This window comes from Hemicordylus capensis, chromosome 1 (assembly GCF_027244095.1).
Source record: "Hemicordylus capensis ecotype Gifberg chromosome 1, rHemCap1.1.pri, whole genome shotgun sequence".
Taxonomy (NCBI): Eukaryota; Metazoa; Chordata; class Lepidosauria; order Squamata; family Cordylidae; genus Hemicordylus; species Hemicordylus capensis.
Genome location: NC_069657.1, coordinates 328,559,896 through 328,580,051, shown reverse-complemented (window position 1 = coordinate 328,580,051; position 20,156 = coordinate 328,559,896). Strand labels below are relative to the sequence as shown.

The following is a 20,156-nucleotide window of genomic DNA, read 5'->3' as shown; positions in this document are numbered from 1 at the left end:
GATTATTTTTTTCAGGATTTTTTTTTAAATGTCGGGAAATAGTTACTAAGTAATTGTGCAAACTGCAAGGCATGTGCAACGATCAGCCGCAGCTTAAAATCACTGGAAGCAGCACTACACAGTTAAAGCTGGGTTTGAAAACTAGCATTTTGCTAGCATTTGCCCAGAGGCCTTGACTAAAATGTGTAGGACTCCCGTATTAGCGGAATTAAGGTTGGGGTCAACGGACTGGTCACTGGTGTCAGATGTTATCGGCTCATTCATTTCCTGCAAAGGACATCAGGCTTTTAAGTTCCGTGGAAGGTACAGAGCCCTTGGCCAGCTGGAATCTCTAGTTGAATTAAACTTTTAAAAGGCAGAGAGGGGAAAAAACAAGTAAAAAATACTTGGGAAAAGAGAGAGATCGTGCACAACCAGAAGAGAGCCGGCTTAGAAATCCAAGAAGTTTTACTTGATGATGCTTGCGCCGCGCCCCGATTCGCATAGACCCCTTGATTTAGATGGGCGGAGGAGCGCCAATCTCTCCAACAGATCGGGCTGTAAAATTCCTCTCCAACAACCCTGCTGTCCTGCCTGTAGCTTCTTCTACTTCCGGTTGCTTAGTCTTCTTCCCCCAAACCAGCTTCCCGGGCACAGCGTGTGTTCCAACAGACGGAGCGTCCGCGCCTCCCACCGCTTCCTCAGGTTGCACACCCAGGCAACAGCAAAAGTGTTGCGGCCGCTAGACCCAGTGACACGACACCTAATAAAAACGAAGTGATATCCTAAAAGCCAGCAAATTGCCTCCCCGATGCCATCTCTGTGGTCCTAAAAGGGTAAGCATGGTAACAGAGCAGGCAAGCCCCGCGCTTGGTATCCGGTATTTGGGAGTAACTAAAGCCTCCGGGGTTTTGTGGCCGCTGGTTTCTATTCAAAGCAGACACCAAGCATCAGCTCTGGTAGGGGGAGGGCTGTTCCAAGCAGTCGGGTTCCCTCCCCCGTTCCGGCTTTAGGAAAGCAAGCAGGAGGGTCCTAATGGGCGCTTAGTCTGGCAACCTGGAAGATTCCAAAGCGGACCTCCTAGACGCGCCGGCGCCCAGCAAAGCCCTCCTTCCCCAGATGGATTCTCAGCTTCCGGGCATCTTCCAGTTCAGGTCAAACCCCCCGACTTTCCTCAGAAAACCTTTCTCTAAGGAAAAGCTGAACCCAGTTGGGTTCGGAGTTGGGCACTCTGCACACGCTCAAGCACTCTTTACACACTTTGGGGATAAATGTCGGAATTCAGGAAAGGTGGTGGGGCTTTAGACTAACCGGAGCCCCCGGATTTAAGTTGGTTACATTTCCTCTGGACCCTCCAGTGAGTAGCTACACAGCCACATCTTCAGGAAGATTTCTCAGCCTTCCGGAAGGTCTCAGGAAGTCCTTCACTGTTAGGCGCTTATCTTGAATGTGCTGCTGCTCTTTTCTCGAAGTAGTGGTAGACATAACAAGGTAGAAAGCTTTCTACTTCCATAGTGAGAACCCATAAAGGAATTTTAAAAGCATTTATTCTGGGTCTGGACTAAAGTGATCGAGAAAAAGACCACGCGTTTCCTATTTCCATCAATAAGGAATAGGATCCACACAGTATATTTTCTTTTTCCTCCTTTGACCAACTTTCACAGCAATAGCCTGCGCGCCCGAGCGCAAACCCATACAGGTTAGATTTAGGAAAAAAACTAGATGCTTCAGTATTCTCTTCCACGAGGATGTTCATGTGGGTAGTTCACGCAGCTCTGGGGTTTCTTGAACAGAAGCAAACAAGGGAGACAGCTACTACAATGGACAGGGGGGAGGGACTACTTGGTGGAGACCAGTCGCGCTTCCATCTCCAGTCAGTGCCGTGCATGCAAAGGAAGAGGAACACGACACTTACCTGTATCTCACGCTCAGGTCAAGAAGAGGAGAAAGAAACGTGCCCTAGACCTCTAAACAGGTGTTTTATAAAATTGTCGGGCACCATCCCGCCAGAGACAAATCATGACTCGTCCGTTTCATAGAAAGGTAATACAATGGCATCTGGCGCATACATTTTATTTCAAATAGTTTGACGATCACTTGCCTCCCCTCCCCCTTGATTGAAAACGAGTTTTGCGTGAGACTACCTCAGTCCTTCCCAAACCATCATTCTCCTGGAACTGTCAGTTGCAGGAGCTCCCTCTGTTTGGTACAATTGTTGTTGTTTTTTTAAGGGTGACTGTTGCTAATGCTAACTACTAAGGACTCCGACTAAACAACAGCATACAACCCACCAAACGAAACTGTCCCACCACGCAAACCCCATTGAAATAAAGGCGAGGCGCGAAAGAGCACGTGATCTTCCGTCGCTTCAGTGCTTTGCAGAGAAGTCCCGTTTTCACTGAGCCTCGTTTCTTTAAATGAAGCCACGGTAGTATGTCGACTGTTCCATCTGGATTTAAGCAAGCCACCTTCATTCTTTTATTATGCGCTCCCAAATTCCCGTTTGACCCACTCTGTAATAGGAAATCCCGAGTTCAAATCCCCATTCTGCCATGATACTTGCTGGGTGACTCTGGGCCAGTAACTTCTCTCTCAGGCTAACCTACTTCACAGGGTTGTTGTGAGGAGAAACGTAAGCATGAAGTACACCGCTCTGGGCTCCTTGGAGGAAGAGCGGCATATAAAGTGTTAATAAATAATAATAATAATAATAATAATAATAATAATTATTATTATTATTATTATTATTAATAATAATTAAAATAAATTGATCCAGTTAATAAGGCTGCATTACAAAATCACACTACTCAGGTCAGTAGGCAGACAACCTTGTAAAAATACGTAGGACTGCAGCCTTACACCGTTTTGAAAATGAAAATAAAATACATCATGAAGGTTTCCTTAATGCAATCCCATTAATTATGAATATGTGTTTTATCTCGGTACGTTCTCGCATTTAAAGAGAAATTCGACTTGCACGTTGCCGAGAACAGAAGTTACACATGTAAACGCATGCGTGAGTGAAAACCCGCCCCGCCCCCCCGCAGAAAGTGTCGTGTTTCCAATACCGGCCAGTCCTAGAAGCCGCTTTGATCCGATCAAATAAGAAATGTAAGAACTTCTGAATTCATACCTTTATAAGCCACCAGCCAATACTTATTCACCACCCAACAAAGCGTTAAGAAAAAAATGGAAGGCGTAGCGTGGTACTACGTTCTGGCTTCAAAGGTCTGCGCAGCGCACCATTTGGTTGAGTGGGACTCCGAGTAGTCATCTAGCAAAAGGGGTTTCCAACGTTGAGTTTCGAGATGCCGATGGACTACAACTCTCATCATCCCCAAGCACAATGTGGCCAAGGATGATGGGAACTGTGATCTGACAACTCCTAGGGACCCAAGGTTCGGATCTAGGCATTAGATAGGTTGTAGTAGTAGCATGTCTTTCCCTCGCTCGCAATAACCCACACACCGCCATGAAGAAATCTGCATAATGTTTTAAAATATGTGAAAGCGTGCGGGGGGGGGGGGAGGAGATTACTTGCTGGGTCTATAAAACACGGTTTATAGTGTTTTTTATATATAACCATGTAGAACACGGTTTTAGTTAAAGAATGAGGGAGGGGGGAAGTAAAAGTAATACTTTGGGGCCAAGTGTTCAGAGACAAGAATTGTTCACACATTCACACACCTGCAAGTCCTCTCTTTAAGAACACGAGAAAGCCGAAGACATAACCACCCTTCGGGACATTCGTCACCACGACGTTTTCTGGTGGGCCATACTATGAGTTGCAATAGACATCATATGCATCCACCACCTATCTCTACAAGTCTCTCTTTGAAGCGATAAATTCAGCAACTTTGCGTTCAAGAAAGACAGGCTCGGAGGGCGCTAGGACACTTTCCCAACTCGGAGACAGCCCTCCAGAGGTTCCCGACGGCTGCTGGGCACCGGCAGCTTTTCACTTGTGGATTATTTTGCAACTGAGAAGAGCAGCTCCTTTTAAAGTACAGGGTGAAGGAAGGAGACTGTCAGGCAGGGGATGCGAGCTAAGGCGGCAACCCGAAATCTACTTACTTAGACGTTTTTTCACTGAAATCACTGCGTTTACTTCCGGCTAAGAAGCGGACTGGAAAGAGACTTCATTATCAGGTCCGAGAATGGAAAGCTGGAGGGCCGGAGATGCTTGGCGTTTTATTGGCCAATAAATTCAGAAAATAGATGAGCGAGCAAGAGTTTGACCCCGTAAACTAGTTTCGGGAGGAATGCAATAAAGGAATGCCACCGACGGCTAAAAAGACGTCGCTTGCGTTGCCTTCCGGCCAAGAATAAGCCCAGTTGTAAGGACAGTGCCCGTGAGCGCTGGGCGTACGAAGGCAGAGAGAGAGAGAGGGGTCCAGGGGATTCCTCGAAGAGCTTCTCCTTTCTAGAAACCGAAAAGTCTCGCTTTTGCTTTTTCCAGATGCTAAGGGTAGAGGTTCGACTGCATCCCCTCCTCAGTGCTCATCAGAAGAACGCTGCCCAAAAGGAAACAGGATCGACTTCTAGCAATAGGCATTATAGTAGGAGAGAGGATTGCTCAGAAGACAGAAGGTGTCTTTTTGCACCTTGCCTGACTCAACATGGGACTCCAGCATCTCTAAACAGTTTTAACCTCGTCGTGCTGTTCTTGAGCTGGTCACTTTCTGCTGCATGACGTCAGATGCACCTTGCCAGATTTCGGGAAGCCTGCGTCAACACCCTTTCCCGCCACCCGCCCTCTGGAAAGGTGCCGAAGAGGAATTACCGTAGCTTGAGTAGCAGATCGCCAAAGAGCTGCTCAGAAACAGGCAAGACGACGGTTCTTGGGACACTGAAGTGATCTACAGTGGAGCATTACCAGCTCCTGTCCTGCGTTTCCTTGCCTAGTGAAAAGATCTTGAGGGGAAGGGCTGGGTCAAAAGCCACACAAGCCTTCTATCGGAGACTCTCTTAAAGGGCCACCGGGTATTAGTGTGGCGGCTCTTTCATAGGGGAGGTCGAAGGCCCCCAAGCGTTTGGGAAGGTGAAAGGCCCTCCGCCTAGGTTTTGCCACAGGCTGACTCCTGAGGGCCCTGTCTTTCACACCCATCAGGACAGGTTTAAGGCATGCTCCATGAGTAGAGGGGGCCACCTGTACCTGTAGTCAGGCTGGCCTGCTAATGAAATGAGGTGTGGTGAGGAGGTTGCCTTGGGTAACAGATTGGCAGTGACAGCAATTTAGTGGGCGACACCCTGTGCCCATCCCAGCCATCTCCACCAAAACTAGAGTGGTGGTGTGTGGAGGGAGGAAGGGAAGAAGAGGTCAGGGACAATAGTATAGAACAACTTGGTGGGACAGCAGAAAATATGCTTTGCCATAGGTGGGGAGCAACACCTCACCATATTGCTACAGGCAGCAGGGGGGGGGAGGAATTAGGCCAACCCTGCATGTAATGCTTCTGCTCAGGATTAAGTCTTCTAGAGCAACAAGGATATTTGTAAGCTTACCATAATTTGATATATTATTTGCACCAATTCTTGGCATTTATCTGCTCTACAAGAGTTAATGTCATCCTGCATGTAAACACCTCTCGTTTGCCACTTTAAATCAAACATGCAGTTATGGGGGCGGGGGCGGGTAAGAGATCAGCTTTTTCAGGCATCAACTCTAAATTCACATAGGGACATACATTTTTCCATGGAACACAGTGGAACTTATGAATAAACATGCATAGAAAGTGTTACTAGGCTGCAATCCCAAACACATTACTAGGGAGTAAATTGCATACAGCTCAGTGGGACTTCTGTGCAATTCATTTATGAATACCACTCTAAAGGATCTATTGGTTGGCTCCCTGCTTCACGGCTCATCTATTTTTTGTAATATATATTTCAATTTAGAACTTTCATTTCTTTGCATACTTTACTATTGTTGCACCGTCCTACAGAAACTAATGGCTCTTAGAAGTACAAGTGTTTTGAATTTTAGTTCGCATTGGGCACCCAGTTATGTTTTGGGAAGTCTGTACTTTTTTCTGCTCTTTCTAGTCAGGAAAATTATGCTCAATCCATTAAGGGAGAGGGCCTTCACCATCACTTCTAGTCATACACAAGACATCAGCCAAGACAGCCACAAGGGGGGGATAAGAGAGACTAACCTGGACTTGAAGAGACTTTCCAGAATGATCTCATAGTCTTCTGACGCACCTAGAAATCAGAGAGCTGCAGTCACTACTATGTTAATTCTACCAGAGCACTGTATTTAATTAGCTCTTCTCCAGTTTAATGGCTCATTAGAAGACCATAAAATGCCAGTTCTTGACTCTATGAAGTGACCTGTAAACTTTTTTACAGGTTGATACTTACCTAGCTCATCACCACCACAATTAGATAACCAGTTAGACTGATAATTCCAATCAGTCTAATGAATTGAAGGGAGGAAAGTATTCACATTTTTATGAAGGCATTTGTCCTTTAATTGGCCTCTTCCACAAGTAAGTTACTTAATAGCACAATCCATTATTCACATCTGTAGAATCAGCTCAAAGAATTCTGGATGCAAATTTCTCATGTTCAGATAACATACAATCCCACATAACATTTAGTTAGCTGCAATCATGACAAACACAGATTAAACATCTTGGAATACACTTTGGTCAAGTACAAACTGTAGCAGTAACATGTTTCCCATACCTGAAAACTATTTTTCTATTAGAAATGTAAATCCTGTATGTAAACCCCAAAACAGACAATGTGGCTTGGATGTACAATGTGAGCTAATGTACAATGTTTCCTGTCTTTGTTCAAACTGAAAAGGGGTTGTCTTATTTGGCTATTTAATGTCTGCATGTCAGTCACCAATATTATGTTGAGAAAAGTCAATGTTTTAACAGCAAACTTGTTACCTGGGCTATGCAGGTAGATTAGGTTACATTCCAAGCAGCTATCTCCTGGGCAATGCATAAGGTGCCTAGGTAACTACTGATATAAACTTGCTCTTCTTGAACTGATAGTTTATTAACAAATGTATGCCCAAAGCACTGCATTGCTTTCCTTTTAAAATCTTCTTGCTGTTTGAATAGTTTTCTTTGCTCCACTTGCAAGAGGTTACTCTCCCTTTGAGAAATCTAGAAAGCTAAGTAGTAGAATAAAACACTATGAATTGCTGTACCTATTGAGATTCAATATTTTGTAAATCCCTCTAGAGAGCTTTATTTCTATACATCTTGTTTTACAGATTAAATTATCAGATTATAATCCAAGAAAATTAGGATCTAATTCTAGTGTGAGATAATTCAACTTTAAGAAAGTATATTAATATAATAACTTGGATATGAAATGTACATTTAACAAGTGAGGTGTACAGACAACTTGGATATGGAAGTTACATATACAAGTAAAATATGATAGTTGTTTTTGTAGGCCACAGCCACAAAAGTATATTGTCCTGGAGTATATTATTTGAACCATCTAGTAGTTACTAACATTGCTTTTCTTCTTTCAGCAGTAGTAGAAGATCAAGTTGTGGGATTTATTTCTTCTGCTTTTTAAAAACTATTTCTAGAATGTGCTTTTAAAAAAGCATTATTATGCTCAAGAGAAACACGTAATCTTCACTGTATGACACAAAGAAAATACTCAGTACTCAGTTTCAGCTCTGAATAATTCAGAACAAGTTCCTATTTCTCATGAAACAGCTCAGTTGCATTTAGAAGTTGTAAAGTCCTTTTTAAAAAAAGGAACCCAAGTGTCAATAGACAAAATTGCCACCTTCGAATATGTACACAATTTGGAGGCTGACTCGCAGTTTTCTTTTCATTTTGGTTAAGCACTACCCAGTTTATCACTACAGGGAAAATACAGTTCCTGGGGTACTAATTTCACTAACCTTCACCCCACTCTTCTAGTCAGAGCAATCTCAGTCTCTCTGTTAAGTCAGTATTACCTTTTGTGTACAACATGCTTTAGTATTGCATAATGATATGTAAATCAAGAGCTAGCATAATATCTAGCACTTACACAAGAATTTCAGGAAGGAAGGGGATGAGCTTGCATGATTTTGGCCCTGAGATATTACTGTTGCAGTACAATCTATTGCAGTTTCATATTCTCAGTTTCTGCAAAATTAATCACAAAACTAATAAGCTAGGAAGAATAATGAAATGGACACTGATTGCATTATTGGGAGATTCAGGACAGCATATTGTGATTATTCTAATTAATAATAATAACAACAATAATAAATTCTTAGCTGCCCCATAACAAGTTTTTCCCTAATAAGAATATTCATAATTATTCTGAAATGATTCATGATATTTCAGTATTTGATAGCAAAAAGAAGTAGAGGGCATTAAGGACATTAACAACCACTGAGAACTCAAGAGATTGTAATATTGAACATGCCTCATAAGATTTTTGCTTCTGACCTGAAAAAGTTAAAGCAATTTCAAATTATGCTGGCAGATAAGACAATACATACAAATAGTATTAGAAAGGTAGACATTCTCCCTTAGCTGTTCCTGTAGTACTTATAAAACACATGGCAAGAGGTGATAAATTATTTTATTTGGTCAAATTTCAATGAGTGTTTTGTATAGACCTCATGGAAAGGGAGGCTTAGTGGTCCCAAATATTATAATATATGTCAATCCTCTCTGTTAGTTCATCTTCAACTTTAGTTTTTGAGAAATAGTTACATTTGAGCAAGAAACAATGTCAGTTCTATTATAGGACACCCTTTGGCATTTCTCCAAGACAACTTCACAAACTTAAAAAATAACCTGTGTCTAAAATATATTTATTGTAATTGGTTAAAGCTAAAGGGAAAGCTATCCCCTGGAATTTATCCGCTAACAATGTTTTATTACAACAAAATTTGATATAACTCAAATTTTTGTTTTTGCAATTGTTGATATTCAGTTATGTCATAGATTAGATTGTGGAAGTGTCCTAAACTTATCTATAGCTCCAGTCTATAGGAAGTTTCTTATAAATTACTATTTAGATGGTATTTAATTTCCCATAGATTGAACTATATTTAGCTCACACACCCAGGTAAGTACTGGCAATATGGTGGTACAGATGTCGATATTCTACATATATTTTGGAGCTGCTCTAAAATACAGACCTTTTGGAGAAAGATGAAATTGAGTATAATTAAAATTTGAAGTTGTAATTTACCAAAGGTTCACCTTTTAAAATTTGGAATTCTGGACATGATAGGTTTGGTATCTGGGTAATCTGGTATCTGGGTAAATTTGATAACTGGATAGGTCATCTTTTGTTTGCTACTAGATTGGTCATAAGCAGGGGGGGTAGAGAAATCCAAAATCTCCAACATGGGATGAATTGATTTTTAAGGTATGGGACACTGCAGTTATGGTGAAATTAAAGAATATATAACTATATATAATTATAAAATTATGCACATTTAAAAGTTACAAATTAAATAGAGGGAGATGAAACAATGGCTATGTGTACAATTATTTGGTTTTGGAACAATAGATTTGAAGAAAATGTTCAGCCACATATGCTATTGGATATGGTTTAAGAAGAATTAAATTTCAGGATGATAGAGAGATCAAAGCTAATATAGATGCATTATTAATACTGAAAATCAAATTAGAAATCATTGAATAGTCATATGATTTCAAAATTGTCAGATCAAATTTATGTTCATTAGTTTATCTTTCCCTAATTTATTAAGATGTGAGATTTTAAAGTTGTTTTAAATTAGATATTCAGAGCTTATTTGTAACATTCTGAAAGGACAGAATCTGGTCTTTCTTCCAAAACTAAACAATTGTACAAGTGGAAGTCATTTAAGCTGTCTGGAGTCTAAAATTTGGTCCAGAATGAAACTTAACCAATGCAATATTATACATAAGCATTTAATTATTAAGTTTATGTATGGAAAGCCTATAATATTTTTTCAGGATTCTTACTAAGATTTCACACTAAAGAAGAGGATTAACATTTCACTTTAAACAAGTGAGATAACAAAAAGGTGGCTATCAGAACTGCAACGTAAGTCACCAGTGTCTCAGAAATATTAACCATCCTCCCGATATTTCAACCAAAGTTATAACCACATTCTGTTACTATTTTGGTTTATACTATTCACTCTTATTCCAGAGTGTAAAATAATGTTTTCATTTATTTAAGAGTACTTCATTGTTTTTACTTATACAATTCCTAGGTTTTAAAAGCTACAATAAAACTTTTCAAAGAAATATATTTAAGTTCATTTTAAAACAATCTCAGTGCTTTAGGAGTTTTTATTTTGAGGAATTCAAATGATATGAAAGTATCTGTATATCTTGTATTAGAATCCATAACAAGGGAGATCTTGTAGTTTAAGTGTAAAATATTTGGAATTGTGTATAAGGATTTGATCCAGTCATTTAAACCCTGGAAACCAAGGATTTATTATATTAGTGTGAGAGCTTTGTGTGGGAAATGTCGCAATTATTTTCTAATGAATTGTAGTACTGCAGCTTTAATACTCTGGTTTAATAACTTAGTGAAGTTAACATGTAACTGAGCCAATAACATGTTTTGGGGAAATCATCAGAATACTGATAAGTTTAAGTACTCTTACATGGCCATAACAGTCATTTGCTGTCATTTCAGATACAATCTAACACAACTCTTTTCAGAATGGTGAAAATTTTACAGGATAGAGAGATACTCTTTTAGGGTGTGATCCTGTCAGTTAAACACATTTGCTTTCACCAGGAGAGAGTTAAGTACATTCTTAAAATGCGCATTGAAAGCAGGACTGAAATGTGCTTCATTTTGACAGGATTGTGTCCTTAATCTTTAACTGTTCATATCATAATGCCTACCATTTATGTCTTTCACTGAGTTTAATTAAGATTCCATTTTGTATCCCTTTAGTTTGTTTTAGAACTATCAATTCAGGTGATGAAAACATCATCAATTCAGGAGCTGATGTTTTCATCACCTTGCTCAGATATCAAAGCCATTTAGGTGGATTAAGTCAAATTAAGCTACACTGAATGTATGGTATAAAGCTCATGAATTTCTACATGTATATAGATGAACCAGTTTTTATTTAGCAAAAAAATCTAAGTTATTCATCAGAAATAAACAAAACCAAGACATTGAAGCCAAAGAGAAATGTTTCATTTTCAAACTTAACATTTCTATTCAAGTTAGTTACATACTTATTTAATGAGGTTAAAAATGGATTCAGTCACAAGTACAGATAATCATATTGTATTTAGACAAACTTTCCCATTATTTTAATATTTGTTCATAAGTCACCTTATTTTTTATTCCATAAAACCACTCTTCATTTTCTAAGCAACCTTTAATTTAATTTTCTAAGCAACCTCTAAGGAAATTTAAGTAGTTTAATAAACGAATCTATTAAAACACTTACAGTATATACTATTTACTAAATGAAGTTTGCATTGAATTTTTGTAGACTGAAAGGAAACACCAGTATTTTAGTTCATGTAATGTTTTTAGTAATGATACATTATTTGTTACTTTAGGACTTTAATTACATTGTATGCTTACACTGTATGCTTATTATATTAACATTAACTGTAATTAATATTTGTTGACAAAGTTAAATACTATATTACCATTCCATTTCCCATGTTTTAAAATATCAGCTTTTAATAAAAGTTTGAAGATCTACTGTAATTATATAACTATTATCTAAGTGGAACTCTTATGCACAGTTGTTTAACTGTTCTGTAGATTGCTTTCAGTCCTCTTAAGAAGAAACTAAAAAAGCCAATGCTATAGTGTGAAGCACTAAATAAAGGAAGCTTATGCTCCTAATACAGCTTGCAATCAGGATCCGCCCCCTCCCGCCACCATATTGTTAATACTGGCTGTAAAAGCTATCAAATCTAAACCTCCTCAGCTCTGTTTTAAAAATGTTTGATTAAACAGTGATATTGTAGCATATTCAAATATTTTGAAGTGAACCTTGTATTTTTCTTCAAGAAGAGCTTATTTCCTCAGTGTGCACTTTCTTTTCTATGTGCAAGATTTACCACAAATTAAGAAAATTACACAGCAAGTTCAAATTAAACACTATAGAAGATTTAAAATATTCCAGGATTTTACTGTTTCAGATATTAATGGTTTACTGAAAGGAAACAGACATCCACCACCCACATGCTGACCTACATGTATATCTTCTGGTCACAGTAGTAATGCTTTTACAAGGTTAGGTCATATTGTGTAAATACAAAATTCAATTAACAGATTTTGTAAATATTTAAGTCACAAAAGAAATTAGGGGGAAATGACTAATTTAATAACTGATGATTTTGCAAATAGATCTCACATTCTTGCTCAAGATTAATCAGATTGCAAACAGCTTCTCAATTTTCCTAAAAATTTAAAGTTACATACACTTCACATATTGACTTTTCTAGTTCAGTCTAAAAAAAGTGTAATTCAATGTTCATTTTAATTCAAGCAACGTCCAGAAAGATAGTTGTGAAAACATTTATTTTGATTATCTTTGAGCAGCAATAATCCAGTTTAGAAAGTAGGTTAGCATATTAAAATATTGCAATACATTTTCTTTGGAGGGAGGGGGTGTAGATAGGTAGTTGTGTTCAACTGTTACAGGAAAAATAAAGTCTGTGGCCCTTTAAAGACTAACATTTGAAGTTTAAGCTTTTGTGGACTAGATTTCACTTCCATTCTTGAAGCATTCTGTTGTTACCAATTAGCAAAAACCAAGTCAGTGAAAAAATGCTCCCTTTAATTCAACAAAGTATTTTGCTATTCAGTGTTTTTGTTTTTAATCTACATTCCAGATACTCAGTTTAAGGTTATAGCTCGTCTCCACCTGTTCTATATTACAGAAAAATATAGGGGCAATGCATGCATGTTGTTTTTACATATTTTTTAAATTACAACAGAATGACATTGTAAGTACATCTAGAAAACCTGATGCATTTAGAGATAGGAGGTATAGAACTAGTAGAAATACTAGAAGTATACATTCAAAAATAAGAAACAGTCTAAGAAAGTATCCTTATCTTCAGTTGCAGACATCTACTTAGCAAACTGTAAGACAACTGTAAGACAGTTAAGAACAACATTCTAGGTGTGTGTGGAGTTAAGCTTTTGTTCAGACATGAGGCAAAGTAAAAACCAATTGCTTGAAAATGAGCTGTGTGACCTTTGTCTCTGTTTGTCACCTTTGGCCTTTAATTTGAAGATCGTGAATATAAATTCATTCTGTTTTTAGAAACAAGATGTAAGCTCTGTGTCAAGTATTTAAATATTATATATCGGAAAAAAGAGGCAGAACCAAATTCAAGTAAGATTACCATAGAGCTGTTTTTAATTAAAAACAACAACAAACACACTGTTGATGTCCTTGCTTGTATAGGAGATTTTCCAGCAAAAATACAAGAACCCAGACACATTCATTTCTATCATGTACCTCACCTTGTTTTTCTCAACTATTTTATTATTCATTTTAAAATACATAATTTAAAAAAAATCAGGCTGTTGAAACCTGAAGCATGCACAAAATTTTCCTTATCACTGATCAGAGACCACCATGTCAGTTTTCATGAGTTATTTGAAACCTGAAAACTATCACTCATTCCTAAAAACTAGTATCATAGATTATTAGATAGATTAAAACATCAGTAGCCATTCTTGTGATGAGATATTATAATATAGATAGATAAGTATTCAGTTCATGGCCCACTGTAGCAAACAATTAAATACCTTTTATAAAAACGCCCCTTGCGCAATTTGTGAATGATAAGTGAATGGGGGTAGAATGAAAGGTATAGTGACTTACTCTACTAATTCTGGCATTTCAGAACTTGAGGATGTTTTCAATTGGATTTAATAGTGATCAAGATGGCTGACTTGCTTCAGCACTTCGGTCAGCGACATCATATAGCGTCATGTCATAGGAGGAGCTATTGTGTAAATGCATAAACCCTAGAATTTCTACGAACTATAGCCTTCCAAGTGGAGCAAAACAAAACTCTGGCATTTAATAAATTAAAAAGCTGTAACAGTTTTCTGCTTAGTATTAGAAACTATGACTTATTATGCAAGATTGATAATCATTCTTAAAAATGGTCCCTTCAGGAGCTGCCCTCTAGTAATGAATATTGTAAACATCAAAATCCTCTGGTAGGCATTCCAGCCAACAGAAAAAAAACACTCCTTAAAGGCACGTTTTCTAAATACAGAGTGTAAAAATTGTGCTTCCAAATTAAACCAACAAATACTTAATACTTAGCCCTTGCAAATTATCATTTTATTGGAAAGAAGCACACTGATACTGCTTTGAAGGATAGCATTACATCCTATCAATAACCATAGCAAAGACTACTTCAGTCCCGACAGAGGGAATTTTCCTTTTTCCTATTTTAATATTTATTTTTATTTCAATCAAGTTTGTTTGAATCCCTCTTTTTAGCATGCTTTTCATTAAAATAATAGATGCTCATTTCTTTAAAATTTGCTTGCCCAGGCAAGAATGGCAATTTGATAATACAAAGCAGCAAGGTTATCAGAAACAGCCTTTCTCCATTAAATGAATTTTTTCATAGTCAAAATATATTTTATAACAATATTGGAACAGTGTTTTTGCTGCAAAGCTTAAGGTCAATATGGAAAGTTATTCTTTCAGAATATTTTTAGCACTTCAGTGCTGCATTGTGTACAATAGCCATTTCCCCACAAATGAATGTTTTCCCATGCAAGTTATAGTAATATTTATTATAAGGTTCATTTAAATAAAAAATAAGGCCCATCTGCCTATTTTTTCTGTGGTGCTACTACACAATTTTATCAATAGCTAATTCTAAACAGCCAATCTGCTTACCTGCTGCAAATGCAAGCCTGTTTGATCAACATTTCAGTAATTAAGCAGGACTGTTATTAAAAACCATTTAGATAATAGCAGCTGCATAGTTGTTTTACAACATGCTTGAGACTGAAGTACATTGCTTAAGCCAGAGGACCTTTCAGGCTGGCTTATAGTAGATCATATTTAGTTCCAAAGGGGAAATTTTTATTAAATTACCTCAAGGCTAATTGGTATAAAGCACCATCTGCATTTCAACAGGAAAAGGGTAGAGTATGTTTTAAAGTCAAGTCCTGCTGTACACAATTAACTGAGTTTACATATCTGTACAACAGAAATAACAGATGCCTATTATTGCTTCAGCATGAGGTTTGTCAACAAAAAAAAAATCACATTTAATTCTGTCTTAATTATGTTTAGCAAATTTATATTAGCTGTTAGCGGCACACAATTTTAATGACCAGGAAACTTTTAATTACAGTCTCTCGGGAGACTGAAAACCAAGAAAAACATTCTACTTGAGTGTCAAAAATGCACTGCAACATCAATTTAATCATCTATGCTCCCAATGGGGGTGGGGTGTAACAGTTTTATTGAGCACAGTAACATTATAAAATCCCATTGTACTCACTATGCTTAGTGCATGCAAAGTATTCTAATCCATACCCAAACTGATCTAACTAGATTTCCTACCAATATAAGAAACTAGGCAACAGAAACTATATATTTTGTTTTATTATTTCCCCTTTCATTTCACGCTATCAGTGCAAGCAGCATCAAAAGGAATACTACATAGTATTGCAGCAGCCAACAGAAGAGAAACCTGCATGCAGTAACACTAGGAGCAATCAAGCAAAAAAACGAGAGGAGAAAAAGCAAAGAAACAGCGTAAGACCTAGGATTTCATTTTCTATTGAACGAAACAGTTCAAAATGGCGGCCTATTACTTACATTTTAAAATCCCATAGAGAGGACCCCGATTTATACAACAGATCAACTAACGACATGCCTCTCTCCCCTAGTTCTCCTGCAAAACTACATAGGGCAGGAATAGTTACCACTGTGCACATAAAAATAGTCCCTTTGGGGAACCAATCAGTGAAAGATTAGGTTCATCCTCTGCTCTTGTAGTCAGTTTAAGGCTCACGCCCCGCTTAGCAAACAATGTAGCTGTCCATCTCTTTTATCCTCCTGTGCTTGGTTGTACACAACTTTAAGCTCCAGGCTCTCTCCCTTCTCTCTGTTTCTCCAAAGTTCTGCGCTGAGGTTCTCGCTGCGCATCTCTCTTTCACCTTAAGATTATTTCCTGGGTAGCTTTTTGCACATACAAAGAAGATCTATGTGCAACAAGGCGCGGGGGGAGAGGGGTAAAGGAGTGTATGTGGCGGGGGGAGCAGAGGAAGGGACATGAACGCCCCCTGGTGTCCAATTTCTGCCGAAGTACTTGCTGGCCCCACGGGGCTTTGTGTGCGCGTATGGCGTTGTATTTTCACTTCGGTGCAAGTTGACGCAAACATTTTGGGAGCAACCTATGGCTTGGCCGATACCAACTAGACGCTCTGTGGCTCCAGCCACAGAGATCTGAGACGACATGCTGTTATTATTTAAATAATAGTTCCACTAACACCCGCACGCGTCCCATGCAGCAGCAAGAGCACTCCCTGGGTGACAGCTTGAAGGCTGACAGGCGGAGGAGGGAGGGAAATCAAGGTGTGAACCCGGAAGTACACCCGCCTCCTCAGCATCCCCGTTGCCACCCAGCCACATAACCCCTGCTCCGACCTTCGCACGGCAGCTTTTCCTGCCAGAAAATGCCTCTCGTCCCTCCACCTGCCCGGCTCCCCGAGAAGAAGGGCTTGCTTTGGCTTACCTCCCGCGCGCCATGGTCGCGAGCTGAAGTAGGGCTGGGCTTCGGTGGCTTTTTCGGCGTGAAAGATGGAGGAGGAGGAGGAGGAGGAGGCGGAGGGGAGCGGGAGCAGCAGAGAGGCTCCAGCTCGCTGGCTGGAGGACTGGAACGAGGCTAAGCAGGGAGAGAAGGCAGCGGCAGCAGCCACTGACTTCGCGCCGCCGCGGGCGCACACCTGCTTAAGCCCTCCCGCCTGCTTGTCCCATTGGCTGCACCGCCAAAGCCCTTCGGCATCTCTCTTCGAGCCGCCGCCTTGTGCTGCCTCGCGGCTGCGATTCTCCGCGCATTTCTTCCCGCAGCTCGCCCTCTCTCCCGGAAACCACGCCTCCCATCAGGCTGCTGCTTCTTCCCACCGCAAAGCTCCTCTTCTCCTCCGGTTGTCCTCCGAGGGTGTTTCACTGGGCAAAATCCCCGGGGAATAACGTGGTGGTGGTGGTGGTGGTGGGGGGGGTTTACAGTCCTGCGAAAACACACACAGGATCGGGCTGCATCTGTTTCTGTCTGGCGGTAGTGGCTGGATCCTCTCCAGACTTTTCAGCGAGTGGGTCCCCCGCTAGGGCAGGAGGACGGAGTGGTGGTGGTGGTGGTGGTGGTTCAGAGAGCAAGGGGAGGAAGTGCAGGAGCTCAGCGAGGGGCCGCGGCGCCACTCTGCCTGGGATCAGCTACCGCCAGCGGTCGTGCAGCCCCTGCCTGCCACTGCACCACACCCTCCCACAGGAGGCACTCGGGGTTCCAGAGCAGCTTGTGGGAACCAGGAAAGTTGGAGGACAACAATGTGGCCGGAGCTACACTCGGACGGAGATGGTGGGAAATATCTGTGCCGCCACTGCCAGTTCCGTTCCCACCTGCTGCAGCAGCCTCCTCCCTCTGACTCTGTGGCATGCTCTAGTTTTCTTCGAAGAGCATGGCATGGGGCCTGACTGAGTTAGAGGGCAGGTGCTGTGACAGGCAGGAGCAGGGGTGTAGCTGCAATTGAGCAGATGGGTTCAAAGAACCCAGGCCCTCCAGTTCCTGAGGGCCTCTCAGATCCACCCCTCTCTATTTTCTGCATTAGCTCCCTCATTCTAAGGGGCTTCTGGCACCTGTGGTGCACACCAAGCAAAGCGCGCTGCGGGTCTTGGCTGAGCTGGAGGGCCGCTGTTGAGGCAGGCGGGAGTCACACTCCAGGCCGGCCGGAGTTGGAAATATCCCCATGCCTCTGGCAAAGCGCAGCTGCCCTCTGCCACAGCAGCTGCCCTCCGACTCAGCCAACCAATGGCTGCTGTCCATGGTGCCCAGCCAAGTTGGAGGGCAGCTGCTGCAACAAGTGGGAGCTGTGCTCTGGGTTGGTAGCAGCAGGAGGCAGCAGAGGCAGCTCTCTTCAGCCACTGCAGAGGCAGCTCTTGCCCACCACTGCAGGTGCTCTCCAGCTATGCCTTGGCATTAGGGACCAGGAGATTCTAGGACAGGGAGGTTCCAATCTGGAATCTTCTTGCTGGGGTGGCTGGGTGGGTTTCAGGGAAATGCCCATATCCTCCCACCCCTAAGGATGGCACTGCTCCTAAGAAGAGTGCATCTGCTGAGCGCTTCAGTCAGCCTGAAAAATGAACATTGCAAGGGCTTGTTCAGGGCTTTCAGACAGAGGGGGGATGTTTCAAGAGGGGAGAAAGGGAAAACAACTCCTGAAACCTTCCTCCGTTGTGCTGTATAGAATTAAAGGGCTTGGGTTTGAGGTTGACTGTCAGACCCAAACCTGAACGTATTATTGCTGAATAGTGGTGGTGGTGGGGATGTTTAACAGGGATTCCCAGATGTTATTGACTACAATTCCCATAATCCCCAAGCAAAAGCCATTGCAGCTGGTGATTCTGGGAGTTGTAGTCAACAACATCTGGGAATCCCTGTTAGAGAGAACACTGCAGGGGAGTGTTCTGAAGAATGGAAATAGTGTCAGTTTTCCTTGCTTTCCTTTTCATTCCTATATAGTGCACAGATGGGAGTTTAACCTCATGGCATGTATCCCCTACAGTTCAAGCCTGCATCCAGGATCCTTACTATAAGCTGTCAGAGCTTAAGAAGGACATTTTTTTCCTCCCCACTTCATTTTCCTTCCCCCGACTCATGGCACCCTAACATCCCATGGTCCAGCTGCTTTCAGTATCTTGTAATCTTAGAAGCTCACAGGTCTTTATTTTTTTTAAAGTTCTTTCAAGTTTAATATGGAAACCATGTATAAACTTCTGCATAGCAAGGGGATCCTTTGAATATATAGAATCTACTATCTTATTTTTGGGTGCCCCTTTTTTCCTTCCAGACTTACAAGCCCTCAATACTCCCCCCTCCCTTGCATGACAGAGAACAAGAAATAATCTGCCTACTTGCCTTTCACTATAATTTTCATTGATAATTACCATCCACTTCATCCTTAAACATTCACATGTCTACCATCTTGAATTTGGGTGGGTGACATCATTACAAACTATGTCATGGAGGCATCCATATGTGTCTGCAGCTGTAGCAAATTTGGTTCAAATTGGTTAGATGGTTCACAAGTTAGTTCTCTTGCACCTCAAACATTCACATATCTGCCATGTTGAATTGGAGTGGATGATATCATCACAAACTATGCAGTTTCAGTGTCCCTGTGTGTCCCTACAACTGTACCTGATTTAGTTCATATTGGTCCAGGCATTGCGAAGTTGATAAGGAGGGCCAGACACACACACACACACACACACACACACACACACACACACACGGAATGCAGGGTGATCTCATACTGGCGCAATAGCACCAGTATAGTTAAGCTGCAGAGTGTTTTCAATGTCCCACCATTATAAGCCCTGAACAGTCTATTGCCTATTTTTAAAAAAATTGTTTGTCCGATCTGCCTGGACATCAGCATTGATTCACTAGGTGACAAGAGACACTTACATAAGAACATAAGAACAGCCCTGCTGGATCAGGCCCAAGGCCCATCTAATCCAGCATCTTGTTTCGCACAGTGGCCCACCAGATGCTGCTAGAAGCCACAGACAGGAGTTGAGGGCATGCCCTCTCTCCTGCTGTTACTCCCCTGCAACTGGTATTCACTTCCTCTGCAAATTTGGTTAAGATCCATTGGAAAATGGCTTAGATAGAGTAGTTTAAAGTTTTTCTCTTTTGAGCAGGGGTTTAAAGGGTTGGGACATTTTAGGACTGAGGAAGTGCTATTTAAATGATTTTGTAGTACATTTGCATAGTTTCAGCCTTTAGACTACATGCCAGAAAAGTCCTTTTGTATATCCTGCTGGGAGCCAATTTGATTGATATTTTGCAATTGATCCTCAAAGTTGGGTTTTAAGAGGCAGAAAAATGCATGTTTAGTAATTACAGTGTCTGTGCAGTAGCAAGTTTGAGGTCTTGCTACTGCCCATACTAAACATGGTGCTGCCCACAGTAAACATGGCAGTTGAC

The 20,156-nt window shown here is 40.8% G+C and overlaps 1 protein-coding gene across 2 annotated transcripts in view; it reads right to left on the bottom strand.

The window, feature by feature from the left end:
• The window catches only part of LIN28B (lin-28 homolog B), a 142,357-nt gene extending 125,336 nt beyond the window's left edge, over window positions 1-17,021 (bottom strand). Inside the window, exons 1-2 of one of the 2 annotated variants that reach the window (XM_053259392.1) lie at window positions 16,686-17,021; window positions 6,135-6,183 (exon numbers count right to left, since the gene is read on the bottom strand). In XM_053259392.1, coding sequence (XP_053115367.1) covers window positions 6,135-6,168 — 34 coding nt within the window. In that variant the 5' untranslated portion in view covers window positions 6,169-6,183; window positions 16,686-17,021. Of the gene's footprint in view, window positions 1-6,134; window positions 6,184-15,766; window positions 16,626-16,685 lie in introns of those variants that run through there. The other variant, XM_053260235.1, reaches the window with a different exon arrangement.
• Between the last annotated feature and the right edge of the window lie 3,135 nt (window positions 17,022-20,156).